Source organism: Nomascus leucogenys, chromosome 9 (assembly GCF_006542625.1).
Source record: "Nomascus leucogenys isolate Asia chromosome 9, Asia_NLE_v1, whole genome shotgun sequence".
In the NCBI taxonomy this organism is placed as follows: domain Eukaryota; kingdom Metazoa; phylum Chordata; class Mammalia; order Primates; family Hylobatidae; genus Nomascus; species Nomascus leucogenys.
Window position 1 is genome coordinate 103,262,171 of NC_044389.1, and position 18,715 is coordinate 103,280,885.

Genomic DNA, 18,715 nt, shown 5'->3' on the forward strand with positions numbered 1-18,715 from the left:
CAGGCGTAAGCTACCGCGCCCAGCCTATTGATTACCTTTTTACTTTAGACCTTGAGGTTTCCAAATAACTTACCCTGAGATAAATGAAGGAAATGGCTTTAAAGGATTTTGTCTTGCCCTAAAGAAGTTACCTTCAGATTTGTAAATATGCAGTTACTCAGTAATTATGTGATTAAAAATTTAAGTCGTGTCAAAACATACTTTTTTTGTGCGTGGTGTTTCATATTTTATCAAAATTACATAATAAAATTACAGATGTGCAATAAATTCATGGAATGGAAAATGCCAGAATATTAATAAAATTTTAGAAGGCTTATTGAATTTTCAAACACTTCTTTATGATGGCAATAAATAGGCATGTCTGTATGATTATGAGTTTTAAGATCATTTAATGTGTGAATACATCTGAAAAAGTTTAAATTTTAAAATGAATTATTTTTGATATGTCTTTCCTTTGACACATATCACATATAACTTTTGCAGGTTGGATTTGCTACCATTTTATGCAAGATTGGTTGCTACATTGCATCCCTGCATGTCTGATGTAGCAGAGGATCTTTGTTCCATGCTGAGGGGGGATTTCAGATTTCATGTATGTATTTAAGCATTTATTTTGTAATATATCTATTCTTAAACACTGAGTGAGGATTCTTTAAGAATGTAATTGTTGGTAAGCATATTCTTGAAATTTGATAGTGGTGTAACAGTTTAGAATTTACGGCATTCTAAATTTTTGAAATGTGATTTACTTAACGAAGCTTGAAATTGATCAGTGATATTCCGGTTGGGAGGTGAGCCGTTGCTGCTACCTTGTTCCCCCATTTCAGGAACAGCACTTTTTGCTTTTCTAAGGTAGAAATGATTCTCCAAGGTCAAGACAGCCAGAGCCTTCACTGTTGTATCCAAAAGAAACATCATTGGCCGCCATGAGTCAGGGTGTGGTGCCGCATAGAATATGCTTCTTTAGGTGCTTGGGTCCAAATGTGTGGCGTCTGCAAGTTTCCATCAATACTCTGATACTAGCGAGTGCTGCCATAGCCTGTGTTTCTTTGATTTTGCCTTAAGAAATTTTACCTTGGATCATGGTGAGTTTTTGAAAGGTCACCCTGGGAAATAACAGGGGCCGGTTACCAGATGGCTTCCCTTCCTCTCTAACCCTAGAAGTATGAACAAACTATTTGTTAGTGGTTTTCCCAACGCATGTTACCCATTTATTTCACAGAGGTGCTTCTGCTTCAAATACAGGCTTGATAGTGGGGAAATGATACCGCCAGAGGTGACTAAAAGTGGACATTGTTAGACTGTAAAAAAACATGAAATTCAGTTGTTGTTAGCCAGTGGAAAAGTGGTGTTTACAAAACTTCGCTTTATCATAAGTTGCTCAGAATGCAAATAAAAATGGGAAATGTCCGCACATGCTTTCTCTCACTCACTGTGCACCAGTCAGTAGTATTGCCAAGCTCTCGGAAGAGCAGACACAATTCCGAGGTCAGGAACTCACGATGTAGTTGAGGACACAAGGTTTAAATAAAAATTAATCCTCAAATGTAATAGCTGTAAGGAATTGCATGCTGAATTGCCAAGTGAATTATTGGAGAGTGGGTGCTTTGAGTGCGAAGGAAAGAGAGAGTCTCTTGCAGAGGAGAATGGTCTGTAAGCACTTCTTGTTATTATGAGATTTGTGATTAAGATTTTTCTGGGCCAACTTTTGCTAAAGTGTTTTTCAGATTTTCATAGGTAGTAGCACGTAAGGGAAGGTTTCTATGTTTAGAGAGGTTGGAAACACTGAACTTAATAAAGTTAAATGGTTTTGTTTTGTTTTGTTGTAAGAATTCTCAAAGCATTAATATGGTAATGTGCTCTGTGAATCTCCTGGAGGGGCATGAATATGGAACCCCTCAAAGAACACACTTTGATAAATGCTGCTAGTTCAGAGACAGATACATCAGAAGCCGTGATATTCTTGTTGATATGTTTAATCCCGTTGTACAAAGAAGGAACTGTTTTACTAGTGGACAGTATGAGTTATTATATTGGTTATATGCCTATACCCCTCAGTCAATCCCCAAATTAAAACACAAGTTGCTGGACCGAGCATAATTAGTGCTTTTGATGAAAAACTTAAATTAAGAAAATTCTGTCTGTATGTACTCTCTCATTTGAAAATGGGGGTGAGAGTTGGGGAATTGGCGTTTTTATTGTACTGTTGCAGTGCTTCATTACAAGGGAAGAATATCAGAACTCCAGGAGCACGCTTTGGGAACCAGTGCTCTCGGAGGAGAGAAGAAAGAGCACTCTACATACTTGATCACCTTCTACTTCCTCCAGGATCTATAGACTTTGCCAGTGATTTTCTATTAGGCAGAAGCATGTTCACCACTCACATCCTTAAATCAAAGTGACAGCAACAAACACCTTTTCTCAGCATCCCCCGCCCCTCCCCCCGCCACAACTATTTCATTTCCTTCTTATTGAAATGTTTACAGTATACTTGTCTCTGTTTCTCCTGACATTTACTCTTTGATTCACCATCATAGCAGCACCCTGGCAGAGACCAGTGTTTTTCCAGTTGCCTGTTAGTTGGTGTCTCTGCAGACTCTCAACTGCCGGACTCTCCGGTTTTTTAGGAAGCCTGCCTCTGGCTCCACCACGTGCTAGCATCGTAACTTTGGCCAACTTACTCAAGTGTTCTAAACCTTGGTTTCCATGTCTACCAACTGGGGTTATTAATTGCATCTTTTAAAATAGGATTGTTCTTAAGGATTAAATGAAATAATGCACATGTAGCTCCTCACATAGCACCTGTACATAAATATTATTTTAATAATAATTGTACCTTCTATACCACCATTCTCTCCTGGTTCTTACTTGTGTTACTGTTCTTAATCTCCTCCACCTTTTTTCCTAGCTGAGTGTCTTTGTTGGGATTGGCTCAGCTTTCTTCCTTCAGCCTCCTTTTTAATGGGATGCATTTACCTGGCCTTTAATTCACATCTATTTCTCAACAACCCCAAATATACATATCTTGCCAGAATCTCTCTTACAATACTTAGCAAGTTTTCATGTACTTTGAGCTAAATTGGTCCCCAAACCAAATTCATTATTTTCTTCTTATAAATGTCTTTTACTTCCTTGAATCTGCTTCTGTATTTCCCACGTAAATTTACAATGTATTTTGTCCAATTACTGAGATAAATACCTCTACTTTTGCACCTAGACATTTAGGAGCCATTGTTTACTAAATTCATTTGATGCTGTCTTCTAAAACAACTAAAATCTAGCATCTCCTCTTCATACCTCCTGCCACTGTCTTTCATTTCCATACCTGGAGTTATGATAGTAGATTTTTAACGAGCTTTTCCTGTCTCTGTCTTCTACCTAGATCCAGTATATTTCTGCAGTCTGATATGTTTTTTCCCCTAAGAACCTCGGCTGAGAAATAAAGCAGGTTAACAAAGCCGTATGAAATGTCACTGGCAGTTAAGGAAATTCTAGTTGAAACAATGGGTTTGCTAATTTAACTGACGATTAGAAAAGGTAATAGAAATGAGAACCAACATTCTCAGATACTTCAGGTGAGAATCTGGTGAAGCTCTTTGGCACTAGATTTCAAGAGCCCTAGAGGCATTCACACACTGGACAGCTATGAGGACATGTCCTAAGTAAACAAATCTATGTACCAAAAAAGCGTGATTCACAGTATGACTCTAATAGGGAAAACTGATTATCTGAAAGCCCAACAGTGGATTAATAAAATGGCCATCTAATCACAATGCTGAAATGATGGCGAGCCGTTAGAATTGATGTCTACAAAAACGTTTTTAGGGCCGGGCGCGGTGGCCCACACCTATAATCCAGCATTTTGGGAGGCCGAGGCGGGCGGACCACCTGAGGTTGGGAGTTCGAGACCAGCCTGACCAATATGGATAAACTCCGTCTCCCTAAAAAAAAAAAAAAAAAAAATACAAAAGTAGCCGGGCGTGGTGGCACATGCCTGTAATCCCAGCTACTCAGGAGGCTGAGGCAGGAGAATCACTTGAACCCGGGAGGCGGAGGTTACGGTGAGCTGAGATTGCACCACTGCACTCCAGCCTGGGCAACAAGAGTGAAATTCCATCTCAAAAAACAACAACGATAACAACAAAGTTTTTATATCAGAAAGTGCTTTTTTTCAAAAGCAAGATATAAAATCTTACATATAATAAACGAACACTTAAAAAGCTTAGAAAGTAGAAAAGAGAAAACAATTACATATCAGTATGTTAATGTAGCAGTCTTTGGATGGTGGGAACATGAGGAATTCTTTTCCGTTCTAATTTTCTGTGTTCTCTAAAGTTTCAGTATGGCCTACTTCTTTAGTGATGAAGGGGACAACTTTTTGTTTTGTTTTGTTTTAAGAGATGGTATCTTACTCTGTCACCCAAGGTGGAGTGCAGTGGCATGATCATAGCTCAGTGCAGCCTCAAACTTCTGGACTCATGCGATCCTCCTGTTTCAGCCTCCCAAGTAACTAGGACTACAGGCACATGCCAACACGCCTGACTGGGGAGACAACTTTTATTTAACATAAGCAAATTACAGTCATTGACATTTTAAATATTAATCATCTTCCAGCTTTTTGATTACGTTTCTTTATTTGTTAAAATAAGTTGACTACATACCCCCACTATAGGTATATTTATTTCAAAATTATATACCTTGGCAGTTGTACCAAATATTTTTGTGCATTATAAACCATACAAAAACAAATAGAAATGTGTGAGATAAAATATATAAATAGAATTTTCAATTTCCCCTCCCTACTCCAAGTAGGTAAATAGTCTTATGCACTCTACTTTGGAGATCACTGCTTCACAAAAGTTTTTAAAGAGTTTTAAAACTCTTTAAATCCAGCAGCACATCAAAAAGCTTATCCACCATGATCAAGTGGGCTTCATCCCTGGGATGCAAGGCTGGTTCAACATATGCAAATCAATAAACGTAATCCATCATATAAACAGAACCAAAGATAAAAACCACATGATTATCTCAATAGATGCAGAAAAGGCCTTTGACAAAATTCAACGCCCGTCATGCTCAAAACTCTCAATAAATTAGGTATTGATGAGACGTATCTCAAAATAGTAAGACCTATTTATGACAAACCCACAGCCAATATCATACTGAATGGGCAAAAACTGGAAGCATTCCCTTTGAAAACGGGCACAAGACAGGGATGCCCTCTCTCACCACTCCTATTCAACATAGTGTTGGAAGTTCTGGCCAGGGCAATCAGGCAGGAGAAAGAAATAAAGGGTATTCAGTTAGAAAAAGAGGAAGTCAAATTGTCCCTGTTTGCAGATGACATGATTGTATATTTAGAAAACCCCATCGTCTCAGCCCAAAATGTCCTTAAGCTGATAAGCAACTTAGCAAAGTCTCAGGATACAAAATCAATGTGCAGAAATCACAAGCATTCCTATACACCAATAACAAACAGAGAGGCAAATCATGAGTGAACTCCCATTCACAATTGCTTCAAAGAGAATAAAATACCTAGGAATCCAACTTACAAGGGACGTGAAGGACCTCTTCAAGGAGAACTACAAACCACTGCTCAACGAAATAAAAGAGGACACAAACAAATGGAAGAACATTCCATGCTCATGGATAGGAAGAATCAATATCATGAAAATGGCCATACTGCCCAAGGTAATTGATAGATTCAATGCCATCCCCATCAAACTACAAATGACTTCACAGAATTGGGAAAAACTACTTGATATGGAACCAAAAAAGAGCCCGCATTGCCAAGACAATCCTAAGCAAAAAGAATAAAGCTGGAGGCATCGTGCAACCAGACTTCAAACTATACTACAAGGCTACAGTAACCAAAACAGCATAGTACTAGTACCAAAACAGAGATATAGACCAATGGAACAGAACAGAGCCCTCAGAAATAATACCACACATCTACAACCATCTGATCTTTGACAAATCTGACAAAAACAAGAAATGGGGAAAGGATTCTCTGTTTAATAAATAGTGCTGGGAAAACTGACTAACCATATGTAGAAAGCTGAAACTGGATCCCTTCCTTACACCTTATACAAAAATTAATTCAAGATGGATTAAAGACTTAAATGTTAGACCTAAAACCATAAAAACCTTAGAAGAAAACCTAGATAGACAGTACCATTCAGGACACAGACATGGACAAGGACTTCATGACTAAAACACCAAAAGCAATGGTAACAAAAGCTAAAATTGACATATGGAATCTAATTAAAGAGCTTCTGCACATCAAAAGAAACTACCATCAGAGTGAACAGGCAACCTACAGAATGGGAGAAAATTTTTGCAATCTACCCATCTAACAAAGGGCTAATATCCAGAATCCACAAAGAACTTAAACAAATTTACAAGAAAAAATCAAACAACCCTGTCAAAAATTGGGCAAAGGATATGAACAGACACTTCTCAAAAGAAGACATTTATGCAGCCAACAGACAAATGAAAAAATGCTCATCATCACTGGCCATCAGAGAAATGCAAGTCAAAACCACAATGAGATACCATCTCACACCAGTTAGAATGGCCATCATTAAAAAGTCAGGAAACAACAGGTGCTGGAGAGGATGTGGAGAAATAGGAACACTTTTACACTGTTGGTGGGACTGTAAACTAGTTCAACCATTGTGGAAGACAGTGTGGCGATTCCTCAAGGATCTAGAACTAGAAATACCATTTGACCGAGCCATCCCATTACTGGATATATACCCAAAGGATTATAAGTCATGCTGTTATAAAGATACACGCACACGTATGCTTATTGTGGCAGTATTCACAAAAGCGAAGACCTGGAACCAACCCAAATGCCCATCAGTGATAGACTGGATTAAGAAAATGTGGCACATATTCGCCATGGAATACTATGCAGCCATAAAAAAGGATGAGTTCGTGTCCTTTGTAGGGACATGGATGAAGCTGGAAACCATCATTCTGAGCAAACTATCGCAAGGACAGAAAACCAAGCAGTGCACGTTCTCACTCATAGGTGGGAATTGAACAATGAGAACCCTTGGACACAGGGAGGGGAACATCACACACCGGGGCCTGTCGTGGGGTGGAGGGAGGTGGGAGGGATAGCATATCCCTAATGTAGGAGATATACCTAATGTAAATGACGAGTTAACGGGTGCAGCACACCAACATGGCACATGTATACATATGTAACAAACCTGCACATTGTGCACATGCACCCCAGAACTTAAAGTATAATAATAAAAAAGACAGTTTTATGTCAAGACAAATTTACTTATTTATAGAGTCAGTACTGATTTTATGTTTAGCCTACAGGTTTTCAGAAAAGTTTGATGAATGAATAAACTTCATGTAAAACAAAGTGAGCAAATTACGGAGGATAGAAAATCTCTATTTGGGTGAATATCTATTTGGCCCTTCTAGAGGGGCCAGCTTGACTAGAACAGAGGGTTCTTTCTGTAGGAAAGTGGTAAATGATAGGCATTAGGAAATCCTTACAGTTCATGTATGTTGACATATCTGAAGAGTGTTTTTTTGTTTTTGTTTTTGTTTTTTTGAGACGGAGTCTTGCTCTGTTACCTGGGGTGGAGTGTAGTGGCCCGATCTTGGCTCACTGTAACCTTAGCCTTCTGGGTTCAAGTGATTCTCCTGCCTCAGCTTCCCAAGTAACTGGGACTATAGGCACAGGCCACTATACCTGGCCAATTTTTGTACTTTTAGCAGAGACGGGGTTTTACCATGTTGGCCAGGCTGATCTCAAACTCCTGACCTTAAGTGATCCACCTGCCTTGGACTCCCAAAATGCTGGGATTATAGGCATGAGCCACTGTGCCCGGCCTGAAGAGTTTTAATTAGTGTATACGAACTTTGTTATTCAATTAATCTAAATTTTAGTTGTCTTTAGCAGAGTTGCAAGCCACATTTTTGCTATGGATGATTGATTATATAAGTAAAATCTTACAAGAGGCATTGCTGAACTACAAATATATAGAAAATATTACATTGTGAATTCATCCAGAAGTGTTTTGACATATTTTTGATCATAAGGTTTTAAGAAATGAGAGTGAAGACAAGGCGCAGTGGCTCACACCTATAATCCCAGCACTTTGGGTGGCCGAGGCAGGTGGATCACCTGAGGTCAGGAGTTCGGCCAGCCTGACCAATATGGAGAAACCCCATCTCTACTAAAAATACAAAATTAGCCAGACATGGTGGCACATGCCTTTAATCCCAGCTACTTGGGAGGCTGAAGCAGGAGAATCACTTGAACCCTGGAGGCGGAGGTTGCGGTGAGCCGAGATTGCGCCATTGCACTCCAGCCTGGGCAACAAGAGCAAAACTCTGTCTCAAAAAAAAAAAAAAAGAAAGAAATGATTGTGAAAAATGTTGAATGAGGAATGAGAGTGTTAGCCATTTTTATAAGTTACAACCTTTTAAAAAGCCTTCAGTTTTCTCATCTGAAAATGAGGGAGTGAGATCATTGATTTATAACACTTCATTTAAATATTGTATAATTTTGTCATTTTTATTAGATCTAACCTCCTTAACCATTATAATATTTCAGAATAATTAGAATTAATGTAAATATATGATGTGGATGACACAGCATGTTAACATGTTTTGAAAACTAGAATGCTTACTAATGCTTAAAATGGTGTGATATTCCATAGCAGATGATGAAGAGGATATGCATCCAACGTCATCCAAGGAGATTTAAAATATATATATATATATGTATTTCCCAACTCTACTGGCCCTAAAGACTTAGTTTTAGTATATAGTTTTTTGTTATTTATTTATTTATTTCTTGAGTTCGAGTCTCACTCTGTCACCCAGGCTGGAGTGTGGTGGCATGATCTCAGCTCCCTGCAACCTCCCCCTCCCAGGTTCAAGCAATTCTTGTGCCTCAGCCTCCCGAGTACCTGGGATTACAGGCACGTGCCACCATGCCCGGCTAATTTTTGTAGTTTTAGTAGAGACAGGGTTTCACCATGTTGGCCAGGCTGGTCTCAAACTCGTCACCTCAAGTGAGCCACCATGCCCGGCCAGTTTTAGTGTGTAGTTTTTGATGTGCTTTCTTATGTGTTTTCCCAAACAAAGACACAAGATCAGTGTAATTTAGAAAACGTTTGAAGTAAAAAAAAAGGAAAGAAAAATCCGAGTTTCATTACTTAATAGCAAACTCTCAACATTTTGGTGGGTTTTTTTTAGTTTTATTTTTACCTTTTTTTCTCTATAGTTTTTCATGAATGAATTATATTTTATGTATAATTTTCTGTTATTTCTCGGAAGCATTTTACCCTGTCATTAAAATACTCCTTAAACATCATTTTAAAAGTTGTATAATCTTCTTTTGTCCTGTACATTAATTGCTTAGTACCAAGTGAAGTGTAGTCACTACCATCATCATCATTATCCTTACTTTACCAAGTGGGCAGACAGGCTCAGGGAGTTTATATGACTTGCTCAAGATAATATATCCCATAAAGTGATCTTAAGAGGACAGACATTCTAACTCTAGAACTTTTGCTCTTTCATGTCACTGCAATATGTATATTAAGCTTTAGCTTTTCAGTTATTTTCCAGCAAACATTTATTTAGTGCCCATGTATTAGAGATACAAATATACAAGGAAGGATAAAATTACTGTTTTATGTGCTTTACAAGTATTATCTTATTTAAGACTCACAACCCTATTAGGTCCAATTTACAGATAAGGACATTGAGACACAGGTTAAGTAACAGGCAGTAAGTGTAAGTAATAGTGCTAGGATTGAAATCCAGCAAAACTGGTCCACAGTGCACACTCAATCAATCCTCGAAGCTCAGAAAATAAGGTAAATTAATAAGAGAAGTTTTTTATGTGCATGTATATGAAACACTTATTTGTGAAAGTTTCTTTATGAAGGCTGTACTTCTTTGTAAATTACAAGACTAATAATAAGCAGTCAAGTTTATTCAGTATCATTTTGTTTAATATTAAAAATGAGACATTCTATTTTGTATTTGTCTGTAATTGCAAAACTATTTTGTATACTTAAATGATGTCATTAAAAAAAAAGTTCTGGCTGGGAGCAGTGTCTCACGCCTATAATCCCAGCACTTTTGGAGGCCGAGGTGGGCGGATCACGAGGTCAGGAGTTCGAGACCAGCCTGACCAACATAGTGAAACCCCGTCTCTACTAAAAATACAAAAAAATTAGCCAGGCATGGTGGTGGGCGCCTGTAATCCCAGGTACTTGGGAGGCTGAGGCAGGAGAATCACTTGAACCCGAGAGGCAGAGAGGTTGCAGTGATCTGAGATCGCGCCATTGCACTCCAGCCTGAGCAACAGTGTGAGACTCTGTCTCAAAAAAAGAAAAAAAAAAAGTTCTAGGCTGATTGTGGTGGCTCACGCCTGTAATCCCAGCATTTTGGGAAGCCTAGGTGGATGGATCACTTGAGGCCAGGAGTTTGAGACCAGCCTGGGCAACATTGTGAAACCCCATCTCTACTAAAAATACAAAAATTTAGCCGGGCGTGATGGCACACGCCTGTAATCACAGCTACTCGGGAGGCTGAAGCACAAAAATCTCTTTAACCCAGGAGGTGGAGGTCGCGGTGAGCCGAGATTGTGCCACTGCACTTCAGCCTGGGCGACAGAGTGAGACTGTCTCAGAAAACAAGAAAAGAAAGTGCTAAACTAATTCAGGGCACCACATTATGGTCACTGGTGTTAAAATGAAAGTTTTCTAGACTGTAGGTTTGGTTTTCCGATGAAAATGGAATTCTGAGGTTAAATCCAATTACATTTATCTTGATGTGTCTGTTAGCATTGTACTGTTGCAGCAGGATTTTGTTGCATCTGATAATTCTTGAAATTTGTGCCTAACTAGAGGACTTACGTGTGCAAAGGACTTAAACTTTGACATACAACCATGACTGGTGATAAAAAAGAACAGTGATTATATTGGCTCTTTCCTTGTAATGTATTTATAATAAAAGTGCAGCATAGTTTATGATTACAATGCACTAGCCAGCCTTAATACCAGTTTTGCTTAGGTGAGCACTTGGAATTCTTATTTTTAAAGCAGCATTTCCTAAAGTGTGTTCCTTATAGTATTAATTTAATGGGATGTTAACTAATAGCAGTTAACATTTGAAAAAGGAGGTTCGTGTTGCCAAATAAATTTGAAAAACATTGACTTAAAGTTTTCCTTATTTAAGAGCCTCCTTAGGCCTGGTAAAATTCATTTTTTTCTCCAAATTACTTGACCATGGAACTGTTTTGCAGAGCACTTCTTGGGACTGGTGTTATACAGAGCAATTTTTTCTTTAACTTACAATAGTTTGAATATAACAAGAATTTTTTTTTTTCTTTTGAGACGGGGTCTTGCTCTTGTCACCCAGGCTGGAGTGCAGTGGCACGATCTTGGCTCACTGCAACCTCCGCCTCCGGGGTTCAAGCAGTTCTCCTGCCTCAGCTTCCCAAGTAGCTGGGATTACAGGCGCTGGCCACCATGCCTGGCTAATTTTTGTATTTTTAGTAGAGACAGGGTTTCGCCATCTTGGCCAGGCTGTCTCGGACTCCTGACCTCGTGATCCGCCAGCCTTGGCCTCCCAAAGTGCTGGGATTACAGGCGTGAGCCACCGCACCTGACCTATAGCAAGAAATTTTACCCATATGTATTAAAAATATCTGGAGTGGGCTGGGCACGGTGGCTCACACCTCTAATCCCAGCACTTTGAGAGGCCGAGGTGGGTGGATTACCTGAGGTCAGGAGTTCGGGACCAGCCTGGCCAACATGATGAAATCCCGTCTCTACTAAAAATACAGAAAATTAGCCGGGTGTGGTGGTGGGCATCTGTAATCCCAGCTACTTGGGAGGGTGAAGCAGGAGAATTGCTTGAACCAAGGAGGCAGAGGTTGCAGTGAGCCGAGATTGCGCCATTGCACTCCAGCCTGGGTGACGAGCGAAACTCCGTCTCAAAAAAAAAAAAAAAAAAAAATCTGGAGTGAATTCGAATGCATTAAAATAATAGTTTTTATCACAGAGATTCAAAATGTTGATTAAGCATTATCTTTTTCTCTCTTAATTTTTAGGTACGGAAAAAGGACCAGATCAATATTGAAACAAAGAATAAAACTGTTCGTTTTATAGGAGAACTAACTAAGTTTAAGATGTTCACCAAAAGTGACACACTACATTGTTTAAAGGTTAGTGCTGAATTAGTTGATTGTTTTTAATTGAAAAGTGTAAAGTTTTAATTATAAATGGTGGATAAAGTGAAATAATTTAATATTTGATTAATCCAAAAGAAGACCAAGAAAGGAAGAAAAAGTAACATTAAACAGGTGTGCAAAATACAAAACAAATAGTAAGATCTTAGATACTTATGCAGTTCTACCAGTAATTACATGAAATCTAAAAAGGGTGAAATACATCAAGTAAAAGCCTTAAAAATATATAACTTGATAAAAACAACTACTAGGAGCTATCTACAACAGAGTTACCCTTAAATATGAAGATGAGAAAAATTAAAAAGATGGGGAAAATATGCTATACAAATACTAATAAAATGAAAGCTGGTTTCTCTGTATTATTGTAGAGGTTAAAAATATTGACTGGTGGTAGTTACCTTACTCCGTCATGTGAATACAAACATTTCTCCCTAAACTGGAACATCCCATACATATGAGTTCCTATCCCTGGAGAGCTGTAGAAATTTTTTCTCAGTTGGCTACCAGTGAGTTCACAGTATTACAAGGGGTAATTAAGATCAAACTGTAACACTTTTGACAAAGGCATGAAGTATTATTAGAAATAAAGGGCTGGGCATGGTGGCTCACGCCTTTAATCCTAGCACTTTGGGAGGCTGAGGCAGGCAGATCACCTGAGATTGGGAGTTCGAGACCAGCCTGACCAACATGGAGAAACCCTGTCTCTACTAAAAATACAAAATTAGCCAGGCGTTGTGCTGCGCACCTGTAATCCCAGGTACTCGGGAGGCTGAGGGAGGAGAATCACTTGTACCCAGGAGGCAGAGGTTCTGGTGACCAAGATCACACCATTGCACTCCAGTCTGGGTAACAAGAGTGAAAGTCCGTCTCAAAAAGAAAGAAATAAGGCTGGTTGGTAATGATAAAGAGGTTATTTTAACAGGAAAAGATTACCTTTCTGAATCAGTATGCAACCAATAACATGGCTTCAAAATATGTGAAGCAAAAATGGGCAAGTAACAGAGTAAATATCTTACAATCATAGTGAGAGACTTGAAAACACCTCTCAATAGCTGAAACAACAGGCAGACAGAACAAGTAAGTATATACAGTATTGGAACAACACAGTTACCAATGGTGATCTAATTTATACTATATCCAACAGCAGCAGAATTTACAATGTTTTCAAATGCCTATGGATTATTTACCAAAATCAGTCATAAAGTCTTAGAAAATTTGGAAGATTGAAATTACTCAGATTATGTTTTTTGTCCAAAGAGAATTAAAGTAGAAATTAATTAGTAATGGTAATTAATTATATGTGGTAAAGCTGCTGGGGAATAGATGGAATAATTCTTCTGCAGTTGAAAGTGATCATTCCATTACTAAGGTTGTTTTTTTCTGTAACAAATTTTTCATCAACTTGATTTCCTTGAGATCTTAATAGATATGTCACATAAAATAGGTTTCATGGATTCAGATACATTTGGAACATCCTGAGGTAAACAAAATTGAACAGTTTTTTTAATGCATGACTTCTTAGAGTGTTTAAAATACTAATAGAGGCCGGGTGTGGTGGCTCACGCCTGTAATCCCAGCACTTGGGGAAGCCGAGGCGGGCGGATCACAAGGTCAGGAGATCAAGACCATCCTGGCTAACACGGTGAAACCCCGTCTCTACTAAAAATACAAAAAATTAGCCGGGAGTGATGGCAGGTGCCTGTAGTCCCAGCTACTCAGGAGGCTGAGGCAGGAGAATGGCGTGAACCCAGGAGGCGGAGCTTACAGTGAGCGGAGATTGCTCCACTGTACTCCAGCCTGGGCGACAGAGCCATCCTCTGTCTCAAAAATAAATAAATAAAATAAAATAAAATACTAATAAGTATTGTAAATATTGAAGGGATAAGTTTCCTAATCCTACTTAGAGCATCTCTGGAAACTAGTATACTGATAAGTATATTTAGGTAAATTCCAGATAGCATTATAGGAGGGATTATGAAAATGTTCTGAGTGCTGAAATTGAAAGGAATATGCTGTGAATTGTTTAAATGTATTGGTGTATTTCTTTGTACTAATTCTTAAAAATATATATGAAGAATGTACATTTTTTTGGACACAGAACTTTGTTTCCCAGGAATTCATTTTAAGGAAATAATCATAAATATGTCCACAGATTTCTCTACAATGATGTGTGTCCCACCATTTTTATAATACAGGTTGATGAGCATTCCTAATCTGAAGATCCAAAATTTGAAATCCTCCAAAATTCAAAACTTTTTGAGTACCATTATGACATGTCACCCGACTTCATGTGACAAGTCACAGTCAAAACAGTCAAAACTTTATTTCATATAAAATATATAAAGTATTGTATAAAGTTACTTTCAAGCTATGTTTATAAGGTTATATGAGACATAAATGAATTTTGTGTGTAGAGAGAGCCCATCCTCAGGCTCTCTCATTATGTATGTGCAAATACTGTATTCCACAATCTCAGAAAATTGGAAATCTGAAACATTTCTGGTCCCAGGCATTTGAGATAAGGGATACTTCACCTGTAGCAAGAAATGGGAGGCAACTGGGGTGATGGATAAGAATCAAGTAAGTTTTAATCTAGTTCATATTATGTGTACTATATACTTTGCAAATCATGCCATAGAAGGACAAAAAAGGACACAAAAAAATTTTCCTAGTAAGCCAGAAAAACCAAGTGATTAAATGATACAATAGAAACCAAGTTCTCAAATGTCTCAATCTGTTTTAGTTTAGAAATATGCATAAATGATTAGGAGGGTAAATACTAAAATGTTCTAGTGATATGTTGTGTCTGTAATTCATATAATGAGCAAATAATACTTTTGTAGTGAGAATTTTGGAAAATAAATACATAGACCAAGACAAAAGGCATTGAGAAAATGTCTGCTGTGTATGTGGCATGTGTTTAAATACAAAACATCTAATAATAAATATAGAAAGGGCTTTGACATTCGTCTCCACATATCTTTCTGTGAAAGACGTCAAATATGTTGAAGTTTTTCAATAAAAATTAATGGCAGAACACAAAAGATGCCCAGCAGTGAACCCAAGTAGACTCACTTCTGTTTTTTACATTTTCCAAGTTGTTACACACATTAGATGTATGACAATTTCTTCTCTACTAGGATTGAAGAGTTGCCTTTGTAGTTTTCATCATTCTTCCTGTTGCAGATGCTTCTGTCAGACTTCTCTCATCACCATATTGAAATGGCATGCACCCTGCTGGAGACATGTGGACGGTTTCTTTTCAGATCTCCAGAATCTCACCTGAGGACCAGTGTACTTTTGGTAAGGGCTTGAGGATCCTGGTAAGAGCTAGAGGTTCTTGATTTACCTGTGCTTCAGAGGTTGAAAATATTGAATATCTTATTCTTTCATACAAATACAAACATTTCTACCTAAACTGGAGCACCCCATACATATGAGTTGCCATCCCTGGAGAGCTGTAGACATTTTTCTCACTTGGCTACCAGTGAGTTCACAGTATTGCAAGGGGTAATTAAGTTCAACCTTGTAACACTTTTAACAAATGATGCAGATGAGCAGGCACCCAATACTGTTTTGTTAGAGCCATGTTTATGAATGTTTTTGTTCTGTTATGAATGTTTTGGTGCATCTCAAACCATTATTCATGTGTCATGTAAGCACATAAAATGTAAGCTTAAATATATTTATTTTAAAATTAAGGCCAGGCGCAGTGGCTCACACCTGTATTCCCAGCACTTATAAAACACCAGCCTCGGCAACATAGTGAGACCTCCTCTCTACAAACACATTTTAGAACTAGCCAGGCGTGGTGGCGCTTTCCTGTAGTCCCAGCTACTCAGAAGGCTGAGGCAGGAGGATCTCTGGAACTTGGGAGACCAAGGCTGCAGGAGCCATGATCTCGCCCCTGCACTCCAGCCTGGGCGACAGAATGAGACCCTGTCTCGAGTGAATGAATGAATGAATGAACGAATGAGTGAATGAATGAATGAATACTCACAGCTGGATAGGAGGGATGATAAAAAGAAATGAAATATAATTACTATCTTCAAAGTTGTTCACCTCTAATGGGTGAGAGTTAACTACATAATTCTAATACAGTGTCGTAGATGCTGTAATGGAGGGCTGCTGAGGATACTGTGGACTCATGGTGGAGGTACTTAAACCAGACTGACAGTAGGAAAGATCTCCCCTAATGGCTTGATAGTATTTATGGAGTGTGAACTCTGTGCTAGACCCTTGGAATATAAAGTTGGAAGAGTTTCTGCCCTTGCGTAGTTTATAGCCTAATAGGACAGTCAGCAAATAAATAGAGAATTGAAATACATTATGGGAAATTAAAAAAAATACATTATGGTAAATGTATAAGCCTAGAGTATTTTGGGTGTAGGTAGAAGAGGCACCTAATTTACTGTATCAGGAAAGGGTTCTTGGAAAAAGCAGTTTTTGTTTTAGAGATCTAAGTTGAGTCTTAAAGGCAGAGAAGAGAAACCAGTTGAATAAAACAGCTGCAGGTAAGACTGGAGAGGAGGGTAGGCACACACTAGTTTATAAGGAGCCCAGAGTGCCATGCTAAGGAGCTTGAGGTTTTTTTCCTGGTGGCAGTGAATAACTGTTGAAGGATTTTAATTAAGCAGGTAGGGTGGATATGATCAGATTCATGTTTTTAGAAAGATTAGTATGGAGGCGATAACTGCTGAAACCAGAGGTAGAGAGAACAGTCAAAAGGCTGTTTCAGAAACCCAGGGGGACAACAACGAAGAAATGAATTGGGGTATGGATGGTTGGGGAGAAGCTGGAGAGTTCTGACTAGCGATATGAAAATTTTTAGGAGTTAAAACTGAGGAGACTTGGTGGTGAGATATAAGGGATGAGGAAGCAGAAAGTACCCTAAGATAAGACTAAAATTCTGCCATGGGCATCTGAGCAGATGATGGTGCCAGTCACAGACATGAGGGAATAAAGGGGAGGGAACAGATGACGAGTTTGGTTTGAAGCACATCAGTGCTTATGGGATCATCTAAAATGTATTCACATTTATTTGAGAAGACATAACCTTTTAACTGGTTTGCCTTCAAAATTATTCTTGGCTAATGTTAAAATTAGTTTGGGGTATGCGTGAGTGTGTGTGTGGAGGGGAAAGTTCTAAAGCAGGCCAGCTAACAGGTTGAGACTAATTGAGATTAAAAGCTGGATTATCTGTGTATGAGTGATAAGTTAAATGATGCATTCTATTTTGTCCAAAGAACTTATAGGGTGTGGTCGTTAAATCTCTAGCTCTTTTAAATGTGGGAGTGTTTTCTTGTCTGTTTGGAAGACTGAATATGTAACAGGCATTCACTAATTATAGTACAGAGATGCATCAGTATAGGAGCTTAGCTACAGTCAGTGTACTATAGAAATCCTAGGAGACGAGAAACAGTTTTGAAACTTGGTGTACCCACAGTTGAACTTATAAACAGCAAAACTTTCTCCTAGTATATGATGATTTTGCACAGATAGAAAAGCAGTCCATAGGAAAGAGTGAATATGTTTTAAAAAATTCATTCATTTATTCATGCGTTAAATATGAATTGCATGTCTGTCAGGCACTGTTTTAGGTGCTACGTGTGTGACAGTGAAAAAGATACAGCCCCCGCCCACCTTGAGCTCACGTACACACACAACTTGAAATCCATCACCACCCAGCACCCCAGTCCAATACACCGCTTGAAGCTCGTCAGTGATCTCCCTCTGCACACTTAAACCCAGCCGTCTCATCTTGCTGTGCAGTGCTCTCTATTACCCGGCCCCTCCCTCCTCTTCCCTCTTCTGCTGCTCCCTGCTAGGAACACACTGGCCTTCTGTTCTGTGCCACATCTGCCTTTCTTTCTCCTTGGGCCTCTGTACGCATGCTCTTCCTGTGGTTCTTCAGCCTTTGTTATCCTTCAGATCCTAGTTTAAATGTCACTTTCTCAGAAAAACCTTCCCTAACCCACCCTGAACTAAAGTAGGTTCTCTGTTGTTTCGGATCTCAGTACTTATTGTTCATACTATTGTTGCAATTATTATTGATAAGAATAGTAGTTGATTTATTTGTTGATTTTATTCTGTCTTCTGACACCAGACTGTTAAGTTTCTTGAAAGTAGGAATCATGTCTGTCCTGTTCACTGATGAGTTTCCCGCACCTGCCATAGTGCATAACACTAATAAGTACCAAGTAATTTTTTTTTTTTTTTTTTTTGAGACAGGATCTCCCGGTGTTGCCCAGGCTGGAGTGCAGTGGTGTGATTATAGCTCACTGCAGCCTCCAGCTCCTGGGCTCAAGTGATCCTTCCGCGTCAGCCTCCCGAGTAGCTGGGACTATGGATGCACACCACCATACCTGGCTAATTTTTTTATTTTATAGAGACAGGGTCTCAGTACATGGCTAGGACTGCTCTCGAGCTCCCGGCCTCAAGGGATCCTCTTGTCTTGGCTTCCCAAAGTGT

General features: G+C 38.8%; 1 protein-coding gene across 1 annotated transcript in view; it reads left to right on the forward strand.

Moving 5' to 3' along the window:
• Window positions 1-18,715, forward strand: part of UPF2 (UPF2 regulator of nonsense mediated mRNA decay) — a 120,325-nt gene that overhangs the window by 60,775 nt on the left and 40,835 nt on the right. Inside the window, exons 9-11 of the mRNA XM_030819306.1 lie at window positions 484-592; window positions 12,107-12,220; window positions 15,431-15,547. Of these exons, the coding sequence (XP_030675166.1) occupies window positions 484-592; window positions 12,107-12,220; window positions 15,431-15,547 (340 nt within the window). The remainder of the gene's footprint in view (window positions 1-483; window positions 593-12,106; window positions 12,221-15,430; window positions 15,548-18,715) is intronic.